Source organism: Gymnodraco acuticeps, unplaced genomic scaffold (genome assembly GCF_902827175.1).
Source record: "Gymnodraco acuticeps unplaced genomic scaffold, fGymAcu1.1, whole genome shotgun sequence".
In the NCBI taxonomy this organism is placed as follows: domain Eukaryota; kingdom Metazoa; phylum Chordata; class Actinopteri; order Perciformes; family Bathydraconidae; genus Gymnodraco; species Gymnodraco acuticeps.
Genome location: NW_022990940.1, coordinates 4,185,991 through 4,208,308, shown reverse-complemented (window position 1 = coordinate 4,208,308; position 22,318 = coordinate 4,185,991). Strand labels below are relative to the sequence as shown.

Genomic DNA, 22,318 nt, shown 5'->3' with positions numbered 1-22,318 from the left:
GACAACAGGAAAGTATTTTAAAGCTTGATAGATATCAGTCCAGGAAAGAAGTTTTAACATTTGATGGGTGAGGTAGGCGAATGTTCAAATGTGTGAAGGGAATTTTTTGACACCAACTGTTGAACAATAAAACAATGACTAAACATTTCCCATTTACAGGAAGTATCAAACAAGAAAGAATGACCTAGATACAAGAAGAAACATTTAAAAAGAAACATTTGTTATGAATATGTTTAAACATTCCAAATATATGTGAAAAAAGCACATATGGAGAGTTTTCAAAACATACACAAAGACATTTTAGAATTACAAGACTTTTATTTGCATTTCCAGAAAATAAATATTTCCATATTTTCACACATTTAAAACTTAACTTGGTAAATAACAAGGCATCTATTTAAGCATATCCCAAGGTAGGCTACAGTATATAATGATCATTAATTGTGTGAAGATGTACCCAAGTAACCTAGTCTCATATGTCCCATGAAGACTTGTCAATCTTGTGAAACATTGGACCACAGTGTATCACAAGATTATGACAAATGTGAAGAAGAAGAAGACTTGGACTTCGCAATCATTTTGTGTAAAAACTATTAAATAAATCACACATTTTATTTACACAAAGGATATTTGTGGTTTTGTTTCCTGTTTTGTTCCTTCTTTAATTTCTGTGTGATTAGTTTATAAATGTGTGACTAACCGATACTGTGGTGAGTCCCTATGGGTGAGTCGCAAACCTTTTGTGACCTTGTTGTTTACATAATGTCTAAACACAGGCCTTGTTTGAGACCAGATGTTGGCAAAGCCTTAAATACCTCCTTAAGCATTCGGATGTCCATTAAAAAATGAAAAGAAAGTGGACCAAGGTGCAATCAGTTTCCATTTGACAAAAATACTTGCATAATTACATAAAGATAAATCGCTGGTGTAAGACCAAGAAAAAAAGAAGAGAAAAGTCTGATTTCCTATTGGTGGTTGTTTTCAATATAGCCTTAGTGATTGGACTGATTTTATGTTTTTATCTGTTTGTTTTTATCTGTTTAGCTTTTTATCTTATTTATTGATGTGTGTTTTGTCTTTTTGTGTGATATGGACCTTGAGTCTGGAATAAAGATTGGAACTAGTCCAACTTAGTTGTTTTTGATATTTAACACACTTCTTCTGGAAGAGCTGAAAATAATAGGTGGAGTTAAAACACTCCAGAACACTAATTGGTTTGCAAAAATCATCACTACAACCTCAAACCTGCCTTATTTTAAATAGCCAAGATAACATCAATAAATAGTAATACCGCTTTTATTTAATTCACTCAAACCCCTAAAACAATTGGCTGAACCTGAAGACATTTTACAAAGTGCAAACATTCCTCTATTTGGGGGAAAAAGAAAAGATCCCGAAAATCTCATGTTGATGATCTGACAGCAGATTCACACAATTCTGCTATGCCGATCAGTGGAGTATCCAACCTGCAATGAGGCGATTCTTTCAGCGGTACAATTTGAAATTGAGTAAAGGAAACAAAAGTAAGTTGAGTCAGTGAAACGGAGGCATTAGAGGATAGGCATTAGAGGTACTCAATTGGATAGACCAATTTACAGTAGAGGTGAGCTGCTAAACGGGATGTGTGCAAACAAAATATATCACATCTGTAAAAAGTAAACCTTCGACACACCTTAACATGAGGTAATATTAAGGGATATCAAATGTCCATCTTAGAGTCCATGTTCACTTTTCTTTCAAGGCTTTCTGTTCTTCTCTGGGTTTCACAATGTAATCGTTGTACATTGAATACAGAACCCCTAAGAACAAAGAAACAACAGGGATAGGTTACACATTAACCTTTACAATCTACTTGTATAATTGAAAAGTAAAATTGGTCATAATGCCAGAATCCAGACTTATATTTCTTTTAAGGATAGAGTTTTAATCCAAACCACTTGTAATTCAAAATAAAATCTACTCAAATCAAATACATCATCATAAACAAGATACATACCAATGGTTATGGCACCAACCACAAAGCTTTGGGCACCTACACGCATGTGAATCAGGTGAACTGACATTTTTGTATCGCCACGATTTTTCATTTTCATCAGTCTCCAAGCCACAATGGCAAAGAATCCAGCCATTCCTGCAAGTAGAAACGAGTAAGATCAATTTAATTTGATGACTAAAACAAACTTCAACAACAATTAAAGTGCAGTATTAAAAATGGGGGAGACTCAAAAGGTACCATGTGAAATAAATAACATAATGTGAATAATTTCCATGTGTTGTGAAACTGTGAATGGATCATAGCATGAGTCTACAAATTGAGACCTTCCCAGACTTTCTCTATAAAAAAGAAGCGAGCCCTTTTTGCTGGAAAAATCCAAATGATGTAACGGTTGGGCAAGCTGCCTATGTCTTGCATCTACACAAATCCTATAGGGCCAACAGTGTGTAGCTAACGTAGAAAGCACCGTTTTGAGTGGATAACTTTGGCTATCTTCCAGAATCCCTGGGCTGATCTGGCTCATAAAATAGCTAGCTTCCTGTTTGTAAATTACTTAATAAACTCATGTTACAATCAATCAATGCATGATCAATGAAGCGTAGTTAAGTTGAGCAGTGTTTCCTTCACTTAGATGTAAGACTATATTTGGCAACCTTTTTTTAGCATTTGGCTGATGCCCAAGATGCTAACTTTGCTTGCGCCTATGGAATGTTTGAACCAAATAAGAAAGCCGATGTTTCGCGCAGCTCAAATCAGAAATAGTCTATAACTAAACATAACGCATTAAAGCATCCGGCATGTTATAACATGGCATATATTTCTTGTCTCTTAAGTAGACGCAGTCTGATGTATAGCTATAATTAGAAAATGCTTTTTCAAATGGCAGTGGATGTTAGCTTAACATTTGGACCGTTTCACCAATTTGAAGGCTCTGTGTTTCCAGATGTTGCAAAATGGTGTTGATGACAAAACCTAACTGCACAAATTGGTCTTCACATTTGTATTATTTTGATTATTTGGCCACTTAAAAATGCCCTTTATGTGTAAGCATGGGTGGAAGGGATGTTGCTTGTGAAAAATGTATTCAATTAAGACGTTGATGACCTCTGGGGCAAAATAATTGGTCATCATTCCAATACTACTGTACACTGAGAACTCTGGTGTGTTGTCGAACACACTACACAAAAAGGAGCATAGTGTTCAGAGTGTACAACATGGCATTTTCCAAACAAATATTTTCTGAATTAAAGCTCACCTATTATCAGGGTTCTTACACCTTTTCCAAAGTCAAATTCAAGCACTTTTCAAGCATTTTCAAGGTGCATTTTCCAGCTTTTCAAGCATCTTACAGCTGTTGTAAATTACATATTTATATACACATACTCAAATGATTATTTCCCTACCTCACATTAAATCAGATGTTCTTTATGCTATAAACAACCAAATGTGTGTTTCGTGATAGCCTTCTACACGAGGATGAAAAATTAAAGAAAAAAAAACTAAGTTTAATATTTCAAAATGAGTGACCCATCTGTATGTCCCATATAACCTGTCTGAGCCAATATAAAACAATCAGCCAAATCACTTTTCAATACATTATTGATTACTATTTTTGAGGTACTTTTAGGTTGGCAGTAAACACAAGTCAGAGGTACATGGTGTACTTCTACTCCTCTACAGTTCAGAGGTACATGGTGTACTTCTACTCCTCTACAGTTCAGAGGTACATGGTGTACTTCTACTCCTCTACAGTTCAGAGGTACATGGTGTACTTCTACTCCACTACAGTTCAGAGGTACATGGTGTACTTCTACTCCTCTACAGTTCAGAGGTACATGGTGTTCTTCTACTCCACTACAGTTCAGAGGTACATGGTGTACTTCTACTCCACTACAGTTCAGAGGTACATGGTGCACTTCTACTCCACTACAGTTCAGAGGTACATGGTGTACTTCTACTCCTCTACAGTTCAGAGGTACATGGTGTACTTCTACTCCTCTACAGTTCAGAGGTACATGGTGCACTTCTACTCCACTACAGTTCAGAGGTACATGGTGTACTTCTACTCCACTACAGTTCAGAGGTACATGGTGCACTTCTACTCCACTACAGTTCAGAGGTACATGGTGTACTTCTACTCCACTACAGTTCAGAGGTACATGGTGTACTTCTACTCCACTACAGTTCAGAGGTACATGGTGTACTTCTACTCCACTACAGTTCAGAGGTACATGGTGTACTTCTACTCCACTACAGTTCAGAGGTACATGGTGTACTTCTACTCCTCTACAGTTCAGAGGTACATGGTGTACTTCTACTCCACTACAGTTCAGAGGTACATGGTGTACTTCTACTCCACTACAGTTCAGAGGTACATGGTGTACTTCTACTCCACTACAGTTCAGAGGTACATGGTGTACTTCTACTCCACTACATGTATTTAATACATTTAGTTACTTCACAGATCAGGATGAATGATGTGAAATCTAAGTGTTAAATCTTTAGTTCCACCTGGAGTAAATCCACCAGCTACCCTGCAGTATACAAAGTCATTCAAACTAGCTGCACCTTTACCAGCTTTGAGAACACTTTCAAGATCAATCATTAGAAAACATATCATATATATTATTCTGAAATGGACCAATCTCCACAACGACTACTTTTACTGTCGCTACTTTCACTATATTTTGATGAGAATACTTTTCTACTTTCACTTGAGGAACATTTTGAATGCAGGACTTTTACTGTGACAGAGTATTCCTACACTCTGGTACTTCTACTTTTACTCAAGTACAAGATCGAGTACTTTTTCCACCTCTGGTAGTGTATTAGTCTGAATTGTAGCCACAAAATCACGCAGAGCTGCATAGAAATAGACTCACAATGGTAACAAGTGGAAAATAATATTTACAAATGTGTACAATGATTTGTAGGTAATGCTGACTACTCAAGACACCTGACTTATACATCTGCAAAGGAAGACTGTGTTCATTCTACAATTACATGGGATTAAAGCAAAATGTAGTTTTACTTGTATAATACTTCAATTTTATATAAAAGACAGTTTGTTTTCATCTGTTTTCAAATAAACAAAGTCTTGGCTTTCAGAATATTAAACTTGTTTCGGCAAATTCAGATGATAAATACAACTTTGAAGCTTCGGCATAATTACAAGCAGAGAACGGACTAATGTAACGTCACAGCAAGCAACAGCCGGTGTTTCTTGTGAGTGTTTCCCCGGTACACAAACGCAAAAATACACACACACACTCGCGAGCTTCCCCCAGACCAGTAATACAAACGAAAATGTGTCTTCGGGTCAATGTGACTGATTTCGAGAGAGCAAGTCACATTTGGTTTAGGCACGAAACATACTACCAGTAGAAATACATTGCTTTCAAAATCGCTCTGTGTCGAATCAAGAGATTATATTTCGTGACTATAACACGAAATGCCGTGAGTGCTTCATCCTCTGAACACCACAGGATGGCGACTGTAACGCACATAACATAGGTTACGCTCCTCTGAAATGATTGTCCCCTGCAATTATTATTATCCCTCAATCGAGATCGCTATTCAGCTCGCTAACGTTAGCTTAAACAAACGTAACATGCAACGTTAGCCTAATCTAAAATGCTCTACTACGGCGTACCTTTCATGTGGCTCGTCAGCGCAGACTCTCGCATCGTTATTTTTGCAAACTTTGCAGGAGGCTACTCGTGGGCTTGACCCTCGTCTTAGCCATGGCTTGTATTTGTCTTCTGCTAGCCAACGCTCGCTGAAACTGCAACCTCCTGGCACACAGTCATCTATCACTCTCATCAGAATGCCCGGGTCACACGTAACACAAACACTTGCAGGTCGCGCGCATAGCGCAGGAAGGCCGCAGCGGAGCTGTTTTATGTAGAAGCGAAGCAATTCTTTTCTTTTAATCTAAAAAGCGAACTATTCAGTCATACAGCAATTTATTGTAAAAGTAAAGCATTTTCAAGCACTTTATCTCAATTTCAAGCACCATTCCCAAAATTCAAGCACTTTCCCAACCTTGAAAACACCACGTCAAATTTCAAGCATTTTCAAGGATTTCAAGCACCCGTACGAACCCTGTATTATGCTATATTTGAACAATATATTATAGGGCCATATCTATACAAAACATGCCTCTGAGGTGCTTTGCTCAAAATATCAAACAGATCACCCATTGTAGCATGCCTCATACCTATAACCTGTTACGAAAGTGCTGATTCTGGGTCGGTAGCTTCAAATGTAACCCGAGCTGCTGCTGGCCACGTACCTTTAATATCCGGCTTAATTACACATATTCTCTCTAGTACAACATTAGCTCTGAGTGTCAGCAATGCTTGCTAATGTAAATACAGACCATATTACTTGCAAAACACATTGCGCATTGTTTCTGATACAACAATGTTTCTGAAAGGGGACGATAGGTTGGGCCGTGACGGGCTGCATGAGTGCGACACACCATCAGACCTGCCACTAGTTTCTAGAGATGGGCGAGTCCTGATTCATCCGGATCATTAACCCGGATCCTAGAAATGAGCTGGTCGTGACGAGTCTCCCCTCTCCATTAACCCGAGTCCTTTGAGTCCTACACCTGGTGTGACGCACAAATTAAAAAACTATAAATTGCGTCACTCGCTACTCTCCTTATAACGTGTAAAATAACATTACAACGTACCCCATTCCATCTGCCTAGCCTTTAGCAAGTAGGATAGCTGCCAGAAGTTATCGTTTGGCTCAGGGGACGGGACGCGGATCAGTGAAACTTCCTGCAGACTCGTGGGGACTCAGAGGAGCCGTAAGTTACGGCTCCTAACCGTCATAGCATAGCAGATCCAGAGATCCATACTCGTCATGTGCGCGAGCATAGCGGCCGGGAAGACATTTTACTTAGGGGGTGTGGCCAAAAGTGGGGAGAGATTAACAGTAACACGTTGCAGCCCCTCCTCCGGCTCCCGCGGCTATATTGGCACGAGTCAACAGCAGACTCAGAGATTCGCAAATCCTGACTCACTGTGCAAAACACAGCAGACTTGTGCGGACTCAGAGCTGTAACCGTATAGCAGCAGATCCAGAGATCCAGCAGACTCGTCGTCATGCACGAGTCAACAGCAGACTGAGATTTGCAAAATGACCCTTTTTTTTGTGATCAACATGTTTTATTAAAGCAAAAGAAACGACTTTACACACATAGGCTACAAACACCAGTATTGCAATGATTACGCAGTCCATGAGAAAATAGGGGGTGGGGATTAGATAAATACTGTTTTCATGACCCAAATATGTATATATGTTCATTTTAATTAATTTCTTATTTGTCATAGTTATTTTATCATGGGTGGAGATACTGGGTGAAGATATGCTTGATTTTTTTTTGTGTGCATTTTAAAAAATAAGGGTTTTGCATTATATGTAGGCTATATAGTTATTTTAATATGTTCCTTTACTAAAGCAAATTTTGCACAATTGTGTTTTAATTTAATAATAATAATAATTAAGACATTTTATATATTCTAACTGTTTTGCAATTTTCTATCATTTGTCATTGTTTGTTTCTTTTTGTGTGCTATGTTCAAAATAAACGTTTTGCCAAGTAAGATCCATATTGGAAATGCAGCTATTACACGCAGGAGACTGTTGCACAACATGACCATTTTGTTAGAAGTCTACACTGAAACTTCATTAATTAGAGCCGGAAACATAGTGGACTTAATCAAAATCGCGGGATCCGTGAATCCAGGACAATGATCGAGAGAGACCAGTAGCCTACGAGTTAGTCAGCGGAACTTCACAGACTCATGCCCCGGCCACACGAGGACGAAAACGGTCGTTTGCGTTACTGTTGTTAGTGTCATATGGACCGTTCGGCCACACGAGGACGACCGAATACGGCACTAAACGACTGCGGAAACGATAACGGGTCCCAAGGTGAATAGAACGGCATACGCAACGCTCTGGGGGGTCCAACGGCTCCGTGTGTACGCCCTATACCAGGGGTGCCCAACCAGTCGATCGCGATCGACCGGTCGATCGCGGGAATATTCCCAGTCGATCGCGAGATGTGTCTAAAAATAGAACAACAATATTCTGTTTTATCGTTAATGTCCTATAACATAATCTTCCTGTGCCAGAATAATGCACTTGAACGCATCAAAGCTTTGTGATTGGCCGGCGTGACCCCATGTGTCGGGGCGTGGCTGGTGGGCAGTGGGCAGTATTTCGCTGACGTTGTCCGTGTCAAATTCAACAGGAGTGACAGTCCGCACGCCACACACACAAGACCGCAATTATGGCAGAAGCAAAAGAGCCCAAAATATATGATTTTCACTCCGAGTGGGAGGATGATTATTTTATCTATTCCAATTCAAAGTCCATCTGTCTCATCTGCAATGCGAGCGTGGCTTTATCGAAGAAGGGTAATTTAGGAGCGGCATTTTCAAAACAGTGCACAAACGCTACGAGACAGAACTCCCTCCTAATTCTGCCCTCCGCTCCCAAAAGGGGAGGGGCCTGAAAGGACAGCTAAATGCACAGCAGTCCATTTTCACCAGGCCCAACAACAAGAGCAAGGCTGCTACCAGAGCATCTTATCGTGTCAGTCACGTTCTTGCGAAACACATGAAGTCTTTCAAAGATGGCGAAGTTGTGAAAGAAGCATTCCTGGAGGCTGCGACGCGCTTTTTGGGGACAGTAAAAATAACAGTAACATTTCAACAGGTTTTTGATATAATAAAAACTCAAGTTAGATACCGTTATTAATCAGCTGTAAGTTTTAGTTTGTTTGAACTTAGTCATTATAATTATTGTACAAAATGGTATAAGAATGCAAACTTAAATTGATTATAGTCTATTATCAATTCAGGTTAAGAAACTGTTGCTTGCATCCTATTTTAAAAAAGGCATTTCTTTTTATAATCTACTAAAATGCAACAAAAAAGGGTTTGATTCTATTAATTTTGTCTTTTTTATTGCACATTGGCAGCAGATTCCTGTGTAGCTTCAGATCTGAGTTGTTTTATTAGTAAGCCTAATTTATACTTTTGTACCAACACTATTTTTATATAATGGCAAAGAAAGGGTTCAGAGTATTTTCTTTCTTTCCTGTGTCATATGTGGCAGCACTGTTCAATGTTTCTTGAAAACATTACCCACTGTAGTATGTGACATGTGAATAAACTCCAACTCTGTATCAACAACACTGTTGTGTAACTTCAGTTAAATACTTGTATGTGTGTAGATTAGAAAGAGGTAAGATAAAGGATCTGCAGTATTTTATGAGGTATTAATCGTACAAAGGTCAGTTTTATACAAGTAGAAGTGTGTATGTATCTTGTAGTAGGCTGTCAGTAATGGCTACGCCTCTCTATTTGGACTGGTAGATCTCGGCAGACTGGCAACTTTAAAAGTAGCTCTCGGTTCAAAAAAGGTTGGGCACCCCTGCCCTATACGATCATTTTCTGATAATGATGAGGCAATAGCCCCGCCTCTCCCCACCTCTGCTGCTCACCCCCGCGTCAAAGTAAACTGCACACTGAATTCAGATTATTTATCTTTCTCTCGATATGGACATAAACGCGAGTGAAGTCTAATCTGACAGGACGGAGACACCTCTCAAACTACATAAACTAGTTATAAATATGTTTATTTTTACTGTCGGCCGAGTCACTCATTACTGGATCAGCTGCTGCATGAAACAGACACTGGCGCTGTCCAAAGAGAGGGAGGAAAAAGAGAGGCTCCATGTATTTTATTATTATATTATATAGAGTCATTATTCATTTGTTTTAAAGCTCAATAAATAACAAAGAAGACCTTTGACCGGCACTTTTATAATTTTGTTGGAAGATTTAAACTTTAATACACGTTGACTGGCGAAAAACTCTGCCCGGTTCCCTCGGCCCCCACCACGGAGAATAAACAGAAGGGCAACCATGACAACCATGCTTCTTCGCTGCTTTTGTGGAGGAAGTTACAGCGCCACGTACAGGCTCCTGCATATAGAAACTGATGAACTCAGTGTGCATCTGGACCCGGTGACAACATTACCTATTGACGCAGCAACCACTGTAAGTTATATTCTTGTTTAATTAGACTTCTCGGTTTCATTTATTCGACTCTGTATAATTGTTACTGTAGCTTAAACGGCTAAATCGCTTTTGAGAGATTTTAAATCTCAGATCTGCTCAGGCGAAACCTGCTTTACAGCTCTCAGCACTCAAGCCTGCATTATTAACATAGGCAGGGACAGTCTATTGTCGCCCATCAGCTGTAGATAGTTAACTAATTAACTTCAGCTGTGAGAACTGAGCAATCAGGCGTCCATTTCGGGTAGCTCCTTCCTGGAGCTCAGCTTCAGCGGCAGACAGGCTAAGACTGACAAAGACATTAGAGTCCTACAGGAGTAAGACTGACAAAGACATTAGAGTCCTACAGGAGTCACGAGGGAGGCAAAGAGGAGGCAAATCCTACTTTGATTGAGCTAAGTATCGTTGGTGTTTTTAATTTTGTTGTTTAGCCCCTCATGCTATAATCATGTGTATTTTCTCCATTCCTGTTCATGTGTCTTCTCGCAATTATCACTGGCCCCGTGTATCTCGTAATCGATATAACCGGCCTGCTCTCGTCTATCCCACGTGCTCCACTGAGATCCAACATCTAGTTTCAGGTGGCCTGTGGAACTGCCAGTCAGCTGTTCCTAAGGCTGACTTCATCTCTGGCTACACCTCCCTGCAGTCTCTGGATTTCCTTGCTCTCACTGAGACCTGGATTACTCCATCCAACACATCCACCCCAGCAGCTCTCTCCACTGCATATTCCTTCTCCCATACACCCAGACCCACTGGCAGAGGAGGTGGCACTGGTCTCCTGCTCTCTCCCAAATGGAGCTTTTCCCTCTTCAAGCTACCTAACTTTACTCCTTCCACCTTTGAGTTCCATGCCGTCACAGTAACCCATCCTATACAGTTAACCATTGTTGTTCTCTACCGTCCACCAGGCGCCTTGGGGGACTTCTTGGAGGAATTAGATCATCTCCTCTCACACATCCCTGAAACTGGCCCTCCCGCTGTACTTCTCGGAGACTTCAACCTCCAGATGGGGAAGATAGACGAACTAACATCTCTGTTAACCGCCTTTGCTTTCTCACTCTCTCCGTCCCCACCGACTCATAAAGCTGGCAATGTCCTTGATCTCATATTCTCAAGGAACTGCGCTACTTCTAACCTCTCTGTAAACCCGCTCCACACATCCGATCACTTCTTCATTTCATTCTCTCTATCCCTTTCCAAACATAACAAACTAATCTCTTCCCATCCTACACTTGTCCGCCGTAACCTTCGCTCCCTCTCTCCCTCTACCTTTGCCTCGTCGGTGCTCTCAGCCCTCCCTTCCTCTGATTCGTTCCAACTACTGCCTCCAAACTCTGCTGCAGAAATTCTCCTCTCTACTCTCTCATCCTCTCTGGACTCGCTCTGTCCTCTGACATCTCGGCAGGCTCGTCAGTCCCCTCCGGCTCCCTGGCTAAATGATGCACTGCGGGCTAATAGAACCGTCCTTAGGGCAGCAGAGCGGAAATGGTGGAAATCCAAACACCGTGACGACCTCCTAACCTATCAAGCTCTCCTCTCCTCTTTCTCTGCTTCGATCTCTCAGGCAAAAAGCACTTTCTTTCAAGATAAGATCCAATCTTCCTATTCCAATCCTAAAAAAACTATTTTCCATCTTCTCCACCCTCTTGGACCCTCCAAAAGCTCCTCCCCCCTCCTCACTTCTGTCAAGCGACTTTGTTACCCACTTTGAAAAAAAGGTTAATGATATTCGCTCTTCTTTTTCTGACTCACCTTTACTCACCGCTGGGTCACCAGACCTTCCTTCCACCAACACACTAACCTCCTTTTCCCCTCTCTCTCCAAGTGAGGTTCTTACCCTCATTACCTCTGCCCGCCCTACCACCTGTCCTCTGGACCCTATCCCTTCAAACCTCCTTCAGACTATCGCTCCTGATATTCTACCGTTTCTCACCCATTTCATCAACACTTCTCTAACTTCTGGTCACTTTCCAAACAGTCTCAAGGAGGCAAGAGTAAACCCTCTCCTAAAGAAACCCACTCTCAACCCGTCTGATGTTATAAACTACAGGCCTGTCTCTCTCCTCCCGTTCCTGTCTAAATCACTTGAACGCGCTGTCTTTAAACAACTCTCCTGTTATCTCAATCAGAACAACCTTCTGGATCCGCACCAGTCTGGTTTCAAGGCAGGTCACTCCACAGAAACTGCTCTCATTGCTGTCACGGAGGAACTGCACACTGCCAAAACTGCATCCCTCTCCTCTGTCATCATCCTGTTGGACCTGTCTGCTGCATTCGACACGGTGAATCATCAGATCCTCCTTCGCACTCTCCAAAAACTTGGAGTTTCAGGCTCTGCACTTTCCCTCCTCACCTCATACCTGAAAGACCGTACCTACAGGGTGACTTGGAGAGGGTCTGAGTCCGACCCTTGTCAATTAACTACGGGGGTCCCTCAGGGCTCTGTTCTTGGTCCCCTCCTCTTCTCCTTGTACACAAACTCGCTCGGATCAGTCATTAGCCCGCATGGTTTTTCTTACCACTGCTACGCTGACGACACCCAATTAATTCTGTCCTTTCCCCGCTCAGAGACCCAGGTCGTCGCACGCATCTCTGCTTGTCTAGCTGACATCTCTCAGTGGATGTCTGCTCACCACCTCAAGCTCAACCTTGACAAGACTGAGCTGCTCTTCCTCCCGGGAAAAGATTGTCCAACTCTTGACCTGACAATCAACATCGGCACCTCAGTTGTTTCCCCGACTCAGACTGCAAGGAATCTGGGTGTGACCCTAGATAACAACCTGTCCTTCACTGCAAACATCGCTGCTACAACCCGCTGCTGCAGATACACGCTTTACAACATCAGGAAGATACGTCCCCAGCTGACTCAGAAAGCGACTCAGGTTCTGGTCCAGGCTCTCGTCATCTCACGCCTAGACTACTGCAACTCCCTCCTGGCTGGTCTACCTGCATGTGCCATCCGACCTCTGCAGCTCATCCAGAATGCAGCGGCTCGTCTGGTTTTCAACCTTCCTAAATTCTCTCACACCACTCCGCTCCTCCGCTCCCTTCACTGGCTTCCGGTAACTGCTAGAATCCACTTCAAGACACTGGTACTTGCTTACCGTGCTGCGAATGGATCTGGCCCTTCCTACATCCAGGACATGGTTAAACCGTACACCCCAGCGCGTGCACTACGCTCTGCATCAGCCAAACGACTCGTTGCGCCCTCGCTGCGAGGGGGACCCAAGTTCCCATCGGCGAAAACACGTGGGTTTGCTATCCTGGCTCCAAGATGGTGGAATGAGCTCCCCATTGACATCAGGACGGCAGATAGCTTGCACATCTTCCGGCGCAAACTGAAAACTCATCTCTTTCGACTCCACTTCGAGCGTTAGAACGATTAACGAAGCACTTTTATACTAATAAAGGACTGGATTACCTAAAGCCAGTTGAGTAGCACTTGAAATGTTTAGCTCTATGAAACCTGATGTACTTATATGATTCTGTTTTCTTCAAGGTTGTGTCTTCCTGGTCGAATGTACTTATTGTAAGTCGCTTTGGACAAAAGCGTCAGCTAAATGCAATGTAATGTAATGTAATGTACTGCAGCTTCTCCAGCGGTTGGAGCTAAACGGAGCTGTCTCGTGTGGACAGACACTATCCGGATGACTATTGTGTGTGGACGGAAGCTTTTTTGCGATTGCGTTTGCGTTAATCCTATGCATTTAGCCGTTTTCATCCTCGTGTGGCCGGGGCATCAGATTCGCAAATCCTGACTCACTGTGCAAAACACAGCAGACTCGTGCGGACTCAGAGCCGTAACCGTATAGCAGCAGATCCAGAGATCCAGCAGACTCGTCCTCATGCACGAGTCAACAGCAGACTCAGATTCGCCAAATAACCCTTTTTTTTTGTCATCAACATTTTTTATTAAAGCAAAAGACACTGTGTAGCACAGGTTAATATAACGTCAGTTTAATGCTCGTGAAATGCAACAAGTTTTCGGTTTCACCGGTAGGATTTCTACGCTCTTGGTGATGCTGACTCATATGACTCAAATGACTCGTATGATCCGGATCTCTTCAATGACTGACTCAGAAGACCAGGGGCCCAGTCCAATAGTCCATTTAGCTTAGGAACCTTCCTAACCAAGTGAAATGACCCGGAAGTACGTCAGTGGCAGCCATGATAAGTGCCGTTCCAATTCTCCAAATGAAAGGAAAGGAGGTTTCAAACTTCCTTTATAACCTCCTTTAGCTTAGGAACCACTGGACCTCCCTTACCGAAAGGAGAGGAGAAAATGCTGCCCCCACAATGCATTGAAGCCGCAGCATTTGACGTCACACAACAGTCGGCCGTTCACGGACACAAACGATAATGGGAGAAATGATATCATGAAAGTTACGGTGCTTATTACGCATTTTAAAACGTATGTGGTAAGTTGCCAAAGTGCTTTGTTTTGAACGTTCATCAGTATTATAATCAAAAAGAGAAATATGAACGTTAGTTTTGACTGAAATGATCAAATAAAGTCAACATTTCACTGAGCTGTGTGGAGTTTGTTCAACTTTTAAAAGATGTTTGAATGGTGATATACACAGTGATAGGTGTTAAGGACTAACTTTTATAATAAATACATTTGTATTTATTTTAAGATATTTTAATAGTTCATACAATCATACGTATTGGGATCATTTGTATAAATGTGGACCGGAGGGAGAGGGTGACGAGCATAAGTTTCACTTTCCTTTTTTATTTCAATTCCAACTTTGGTCATGAAGAATATGTTTCTCTGTTGTCCACGTTCATAAAGCATAAAGCAACAGCATCAGAGCACGGTGCAGAGTCTCTAGATGAGTTTACAGTAGTCCCTCGTTCTTATTAAACATCCATGTTGTAGTCCTCTGTATAGAAAACTGTAGTTTCCATAGTTTCCCCACAGCAGCAGACGCACACAAGGACATCCGCTGGCGCATCATAAACACGTCGGATAGTGAAAGTGCATTCGGATTCTCTAAAGTACCGCGGTCTCTTCTCCTAAATCCTTTTGAATTATCCTATCCACTATCCCTTAACCCCGTGACGTTTCACTCAGAGGTCAAGGAATAGGAGATAGGGTTAGAATTTAGGAGCTACTTTTTGGATTATCGGAACGCAACCCCTGAGTCCGTAAAAGGATCCGGATTTGCCATCTCTACTAGTTTCCTAAAGAGGAGGGGCACTTTATAAAGTTGCACAGATACAGGAAATGGACTCAGTGTGCCATCTCTTTCTATACTGTCTTAAGTGCCATTATGGACACCCGTGTCATTCATAATAACACTAATCAAAAACACCAGAAAGTTCATTTAAAAGAATACTTTCAAACAAGTTAGATTCATTTTACTTTGTTCGTGATAATCATTAGGGCACAGTATGCACTTACCCACTGGGACAAATGGATTCTCCTTTGCCTTTCGCATGAACTTGGATTCATTCTCTTCATAATCAGACATCTTGACTAAGTAGCAGAAGAAAAAAGGAAAATGATATACACATTTGACTTAGAGGTTTTAGCATTCCAGCTAATTCAGTACAGGATCCAATGCATCCATTGTTAGATTCATATAAACTGCGCTGTAAAACTTTATTAGAGTCTGGGGTAAGCTTCATGATGTAGCCTACATATTAACAACCCACGCTTGTTTTTGACTCAATGTTCCGATAGATCTAATGTCCATTTAACATGAACTGCTAAAGGTTAAACATGAAGGGCAGATAGTCAATAAACGACCTTTCTTGCTATTAGTATTAGTATTCTCTGCATATTGTAAGATAGGCCATGTATAAACGGTTATGTTATGCTAAGTAATACTGTTTTACATGTTGAGCAAAGTCAACATAAAATAAACATTGGAGGAATACAGATAGAGGACTTACACAATGGAGGACTTACGTTACTGTTTTAACACCAGAGAAAACATCCATTAGACTACGCCACAGTTGGCAAAACAATGTCTTACCTGTTAACGGGGTGTGTCGTCAAATGTATCGCCTGAAAACAAAATGTCCCTAAAATGTTTAGCAGTCTTCAGAGCTTCAGATCGCACGTAGTGTAGAGGAAGAGGCGAGCCGTCAACGTGATGTAACTACCGTACTGCGTAGGTCTGACGTCAGCGGTGACACGCTAGTGTAACGTTCAAATCACAAGACAAAATGGTAAAACATAGAAAATCCCTTAAATTAAGTTTCGTATAAAATGTGTGTAGGTCCAGGCATTATTTAAGTCAAAGTTAAACTTAATACAATATGATATCCCCTCTGGCTGCATAGCATATGTTCAATATTAGTATTATCTGATTATGCTCAGGCTACAGAGACTGATGGTGGTAGTGAATCTGATGTGTAACGAATGCAGCATCACTTGTACAACACACTCAGAAAATCAAAGATCGTGAAACAAATGTTGGGTACTACTTCCTGTCCGATCGGCGTGTATCGCAGCTGTACTTCACTTTTTCAATGTTAAATATCACACCCACACGTTCACGTTTGTTTGCGCCTCTGTAAAATCCCTTCTTACGTGCGTCTCTGCCTGTTGTTTAAACGAAGGTGGAGGTAGATGGGGTTGAATACTCTTGTTTTAGTGTGGATCTTTGGGATGATGTAACAGAATGTTCAAATCGTTCTAGTACTAATGGCTGCACCGTGCACGTTTCTGAAACGTGCTGGTTCCTGTATGCGATTTAGGACATAACAATAGAGATGACATTACTAATAATAATAATATTTATGTTCCACATTTTTTGTTTTACGAGACACTTCACAATTACTTTAAAGGTCACCTATTATGCAAAATCCACTTGTTCCTGTCTTTTATACATAACAAAATATTTGCTCACTTTTTGTCCTGATCCATTTATATAAAAACCTGACTGAAAAATTAGCTGATCAGATTTTGGCCACTTTATAATGTCATAACGATTTGTTGGCTTGTGTAACCATTAGCCAACCAAGGTCACACAACCTTGTCACCTGAATCTCCTCCTAGAGCACCATTGTGTTTGTTAACCAAATATCTCGCAGAGGGGAGTGGCTCCTTATTTTCATCCAAGTAAAAGACAGAATCAGCACTTTTGAAACAGGGCTGAAACAGAGGGGTTTATGGGTGCTACAATGCACGATCTGTTTGGTATTTCGAGGCCAAACACTTCAGAGACATGTTAGGTAATATATCTGAGACCTATAATAAAGTAATGAAAAACAGTATAGGGGACCTTTAACTGATACAAATCGAGAATCCTCTGATTTTTTTCTTGAAATTATCAAATGTTGCCGGCCAAGTTATATACTAGGAACTATTTATTGGAAAACCGGTATTTCCTTTTTTATAGAGCTGCAGAATAAATATTAATATCTTCCCGGAAGAAACTTGAAACGTTTCTGCAGAGCGTCTGCAGTGTGTCCTTTCTTGAAAAGGACATTCAGAACAGCTTTGAAGCCCTAATGAGCCTGGAGTAGTTCCTTTATACAATTATGGACTATCGGGTCCCACTGATCATGAACAAAGCCTTGATGTGTAGATTAAAGTAGACAGATAAAGTAGGAGTGGTGCAAACAACCAATATCTTCCAGACAACCTTCTGAGCACCCTGTTGTTTAGTGAAATGTAGTGCCATATCTCAGTGTAGCCTACTTCTTACTGATCCAACACATATGTCTTAGCTGATCTGGGGAAGTAATATTGAAAATTACCAATTAATATGTTTACTCTAGCTTTTCACTTTGCCTTGTACCCAGACAAGGAAATATAACTTAAATTCAAAGAACTGTCTAAAGCAAGCTGCATCAGTCAATAGGAACAAGCCTGAATGTATTTTTTGTCATGTCAGTCACCAACATGACAGGCAAAACACTTTAAAAAAATGACATACTTTTATATTTAAAAGGCTAACCTATCATTGTAGCTGCACAATACCCACTCAAAAAAACGTCATAAAGGCATGAATAAAGAAACAACTTATTGTCCATACCATAAAAAGTATTGCATGCACTTTGTTTGAAAAAGTGGTGGGATCAATTTTTTCCAGATTTGACATCAGCATAGCAGAAGACAAAATATGTCCCTCCCCCAGGTGATGAACCTCCAGCACCTGCAGGAAAAACCAATGCATAGACCTCTGGACCACATATGTGTTTTTAAAACAATGATCTGCAACTAAAGGTTTTGCTGTGATGTGATTTGAGTGAATGTGTACCTTTATGCACATAACGAGCTCACAGGTATGGAGGACAGAACAAAAAAATACAAGAATAAATAAATGTGGAAGTAAATACAGGAATAAATAAATACATGTCGAAATAAAAATGGACATAAATAAAAATATATAAGTTATATATATTTAATGTTTTTCTACATTTCTTTTCACTTACATGTATTTATTTCCGTATGCCAATGAGTTAGGCGGTCCTAACCTCAGTCTAGCAGGGGTGTCAAACTCAATTTCATCGCGGGCCACATCAGCATTATGGCTGCTCTCAAAGGGCCGGTTGTAACTGTAAGACTATATACAAATACATATATAAATATATATATAAAATAATGTATTATATTACATTATTGCCTCTGCATTGGATTATTATCAGATAGGGTAATAACTTCATAATTAACTACGTCTGAAAGCAGAAGTCTAGGGCAAATAATTGCAAGTCTCTTCAGTGAGAATGTTACAAAAATGATTTTAAAAGAAAAGCCAAATTCTGGAAAAAAGAAGTGACATTTAAAAAAAAAGAAGTGCCATTTTTTTTTAAATAAGTGAATTTTGAAAGAAAAGTCAAATTCTGAGAAAAAAGGCATATTCTAAGAAAAAAGGCAAATTCTAAGAAAAAAGTCAAATTCTAAGAAAAAAGGCATATTTTGAAGAAAAAAAGTCAAATTATGTGAAAAAAGTCACATTTGAGATGCATTGTGGGACATGTAGTTTATTGGCAACGTGCTTCTGTAAATCATAATTTAACCGTATAATGAACATATAACATTCTTTGCAAGCTCTTGTGGGGCCACATACAAATGAAGCCATGGGCCAGATTTGGCCCCCAGGCCTTGAGTTTGACACCCCTGGTTCAAGCATGTTCAAAGAAGAAAAAAAAAACTTCACACATCTCCTAATACTTCCCCTGAAGGTTGTTGTAACGTCTGTTTAAGGTAAGGCTTTTGAATCAAGGATTTTTTTTACATTACTTTATTTGTTTTGTTTTAGTAAAACATTTTTTTTCATATTAAATATCTTTATAAGTGAGTTTTTATCATTGTATTATCTATTATATTATTATTTTATTTATTCCATTTTCGTTTTTTTAAATTGTATTATTTAAATTATTATAATTATAATTAAAACATTTTCACGTCCCCCGAAGGTGTCTCCCTACTGTTATTATTTTTTGAATTATTATTTTATTGTTTTTGTGGGTTTGAATCTCCAGCCTGGTAGGACATTTTGGGCTGTAAATCGAAAACATTTTTAAAACATGTATACAAGACAGCCTATAACAGAGTATAACAACAAAATGTATCTTTACATCTGTGTCTTCTCTATACATCCGTGCTTTGCATGGTTGAGTTTGTAATAGTCACTTTGAGTAGAGGAGTACACTCTGGTACAGACTGTAATGCTCTCAGCCCTCCCTTCCTCGGACTCGTTCCAACTACTACCTCCAAACTCTGCTGCAGAAACTCTCCTCTCTACTCTCTCATCCTCTCTGGACTCTCTCTGTCCTCTCACATCTCGGCAGGCTCGTCAGTCCCCTCCTGCTCCCTGGCTAAATGATGCACTGCGTGCTAATAGAACCATCCTTCGGGCAGCAGAGCGGAAATGGTGGAAATCCAAACACCGTGACGACCTCCTAACCTATCAGGCTCTCCTCTCCTCTTTCTCTGCTTCGATCTCTCAGGCAAAAAGCACTTTCTTTCAAGATAAGATCCAATCTTCCTATTCCAATCCCAAAAAACTATTTTCCATCTTCTCCTCCCTCCTGGACCCTCCCAAAGCCCCTTCCCCCTCCTCCCTTCTGTCAAGCGACTTTGTTAACCACTTTGAAAAAAAGGTTGATGATATTCGCTCTTCTTTTTCTGACTCACCTCTACTCACCAGACCCTACTTTCACCCACACACTGACCTCCTTTTCCCCTCTCTCTCCAAGTGAGGTTCTTACCCTCATTACCTCTGCCCGCCCTACCACCTGTCCTCTGGACCCTATCCCTTCAAACCTCCTTCAGACTATCGCTCCTGATATTCTACCGTTTCTCACCCATTTCATCAACACTTCTCTAACTTCTGGTCACTTTCCAAACAGTCTCAAGGAGGCAAGAGTAAACCCTCTCCTAAAGAAACCCACTCTCAACCCGTCTGATGTTATAAACTACAGGCCTGTCTCTCTCCTCCCGTTCCTGTCTAAAACACTTGAACGCGCTGTCTTTAAACAACTCTCCTGCTATCTCCATCAGAACAACCTTCTGGATCCGCACCAGTCTGGTTTCAAGGCAGGTCACTCCACAGAAACTGCCCTCCTTGCTGTCACTGAGGAACTGCACACTGCTAAAGCAGCCTCCCTCTCCTCTGTCATCATCCTTTTGGACCTGTATGCTGCATTCGACACGGTGAATCATCAGATCCTCCTTCGCACTCTCCAAGAACTTAGAGTTTCAGGCTCTGCACTTTCCCTCCTCACCTCATACCTCAAAGACCGCACCTACAGGGTTACTTGGAGAGGGTCCGAGTCCGACCCTTGTCAATTAACTATGGGTCCCTCAGGGCTCTGTTCTTGGTCCCCTCCTCTTCTCCTTGTACACAAACTCGCTCGGATCAGTAATTAGCCCGCATGGTTTTTCATACCACTGCTACGCTGACGACACCCAATTAATTCTGTCCTTCCCCCGCTCAGAGACCCAGGTCGTCGCACGCATCTCTGCTTGTCTAGCTGACATCTCTCAGTGGATGTCTGACATCACCTCAAGCTCAACCTTGACAAGACTGAACTGCTTTTCCTTCCGGGAAAAGATTGTCCCACTCTTGACCTAACAATCAACATTGGCACCTCTGTTGTTTCCCCGACTCAGACTGCAAGGAATCTGGGTGTGACCCTAGAAAACAACCTGTCCTTCACTGCAAACATCGCTGCTACAATCCGCTGCTGCAGATACACGCTTTACAACATCAGGAGGATGCGCCCCCAGCTGACCCAGAAAGCCACGCAGGTTCTGGTCCAGGCTCTCGTCATCTCACGCCTAGACTACTGCAACTCCCTCCTGGCTGGTCTACCTGCATGTGCCATCCGACCTCTGCAGCTCATCCAGAATGCAGCTGCTCGCCTGGTCTTCAACCTTCCTAAATTCTCTCACACCACGCCGCTCCTCCGCTGCCTTCACTGGCTTCCGATAACTGCTAGAATCCACTTCAAGACACTGGTACTTGCGTACCATGCTGCGAATGAATCTGGCCCTTCCTACATCCAGGACATGGTTAAACCGTACACCCCAGCACGTGCACTCCGCTCTGCATCAACCAAACGGCTCGCTGCACCCTCGCTGCGAAGGGGACCCAAGTTCCCATCAGCAAAAACACGTGGGTTTGCTATCCTGGCTCCAAAATGGTGGAATGAGCTCCCCATTGACATCAGGACAGCAGATAGCTTACACACCTTCCGGCGCAGACTGAAAACTCATCTCTTTCGACTCAACTTCGAGCGATATAACTATTAACAAAGCACTTATATATACTAATAAAGGGCTGGCTTATCTAAAGCCAGTTGAGTAGCACTTGAAATGTTTTTGCTCTATGAAGCCTGATGTACTTATATGATTCTGTTTTCTTCAAGTTTGTATTTTGTTGGTCGAACGCACTTATTGTAAATCGCTTTGGATAAAAGCGTCAGCTAAATGCAATGTAATGTAATGTAATGTAATGGTCATAAGTCAGGGGCGCTGAATGAACAAAGTGTTGGGTTATTCAGAGCAGCTCAAATGTTTTTGCATGATGTTGCAGTTGCTCTTAATCATTAAATGTTTAGATGTTTTCCCCTAACTCCAGTTACTTATTACTGGGTTTATTTTTTAGCACAGTGAAAATACAATGTCCTAAACGGCATGAAAATATAATTTTCTGCCATTGAGTATATGGGAATATATATATTTCTCTTAAAGGAGCTCAGCACTGTATTTAAAGATAAGTTTACTTTTTAAAGATAAAGTTAGAAG

At 41.2% G+C, this 22,318-nt stretch overlaps 1 protein-coding gene across 1 annotated transcript; it reads right to left on the bottom strand.

Annotated features, from left to right (window-relative positions):
- Window positions 1-298: 298 nt before the first annotated feature.
- higd1a (HIG1 hypoxia inducible domain family, member 1A) lies at window positions 299-16,248 on the bottom strand. The gene is made up of 4 exons (XM_034234648.1): window positions 16,089-16,248; window positions 15,512-15,586; window positions 1,997-2,131; window positions 299-1,799 (listed from the first exon to the last, which is right to left on the bottom strand). Exons 2-4 carry the CDS (start codon window positions 15,579-15,581, stop codon window positions 1,726-1,728), a joined length of 279 nt encoding a protein of 92 aa, XP_034090539.1. The 5' UTR covers window positions 15,582-15,586; window positions 16,089-16,248; the 3' UTR covers window positions 299-1,725.
- Window positions 16,249-22,318: the final 6,070 nt, after the last annotated feature.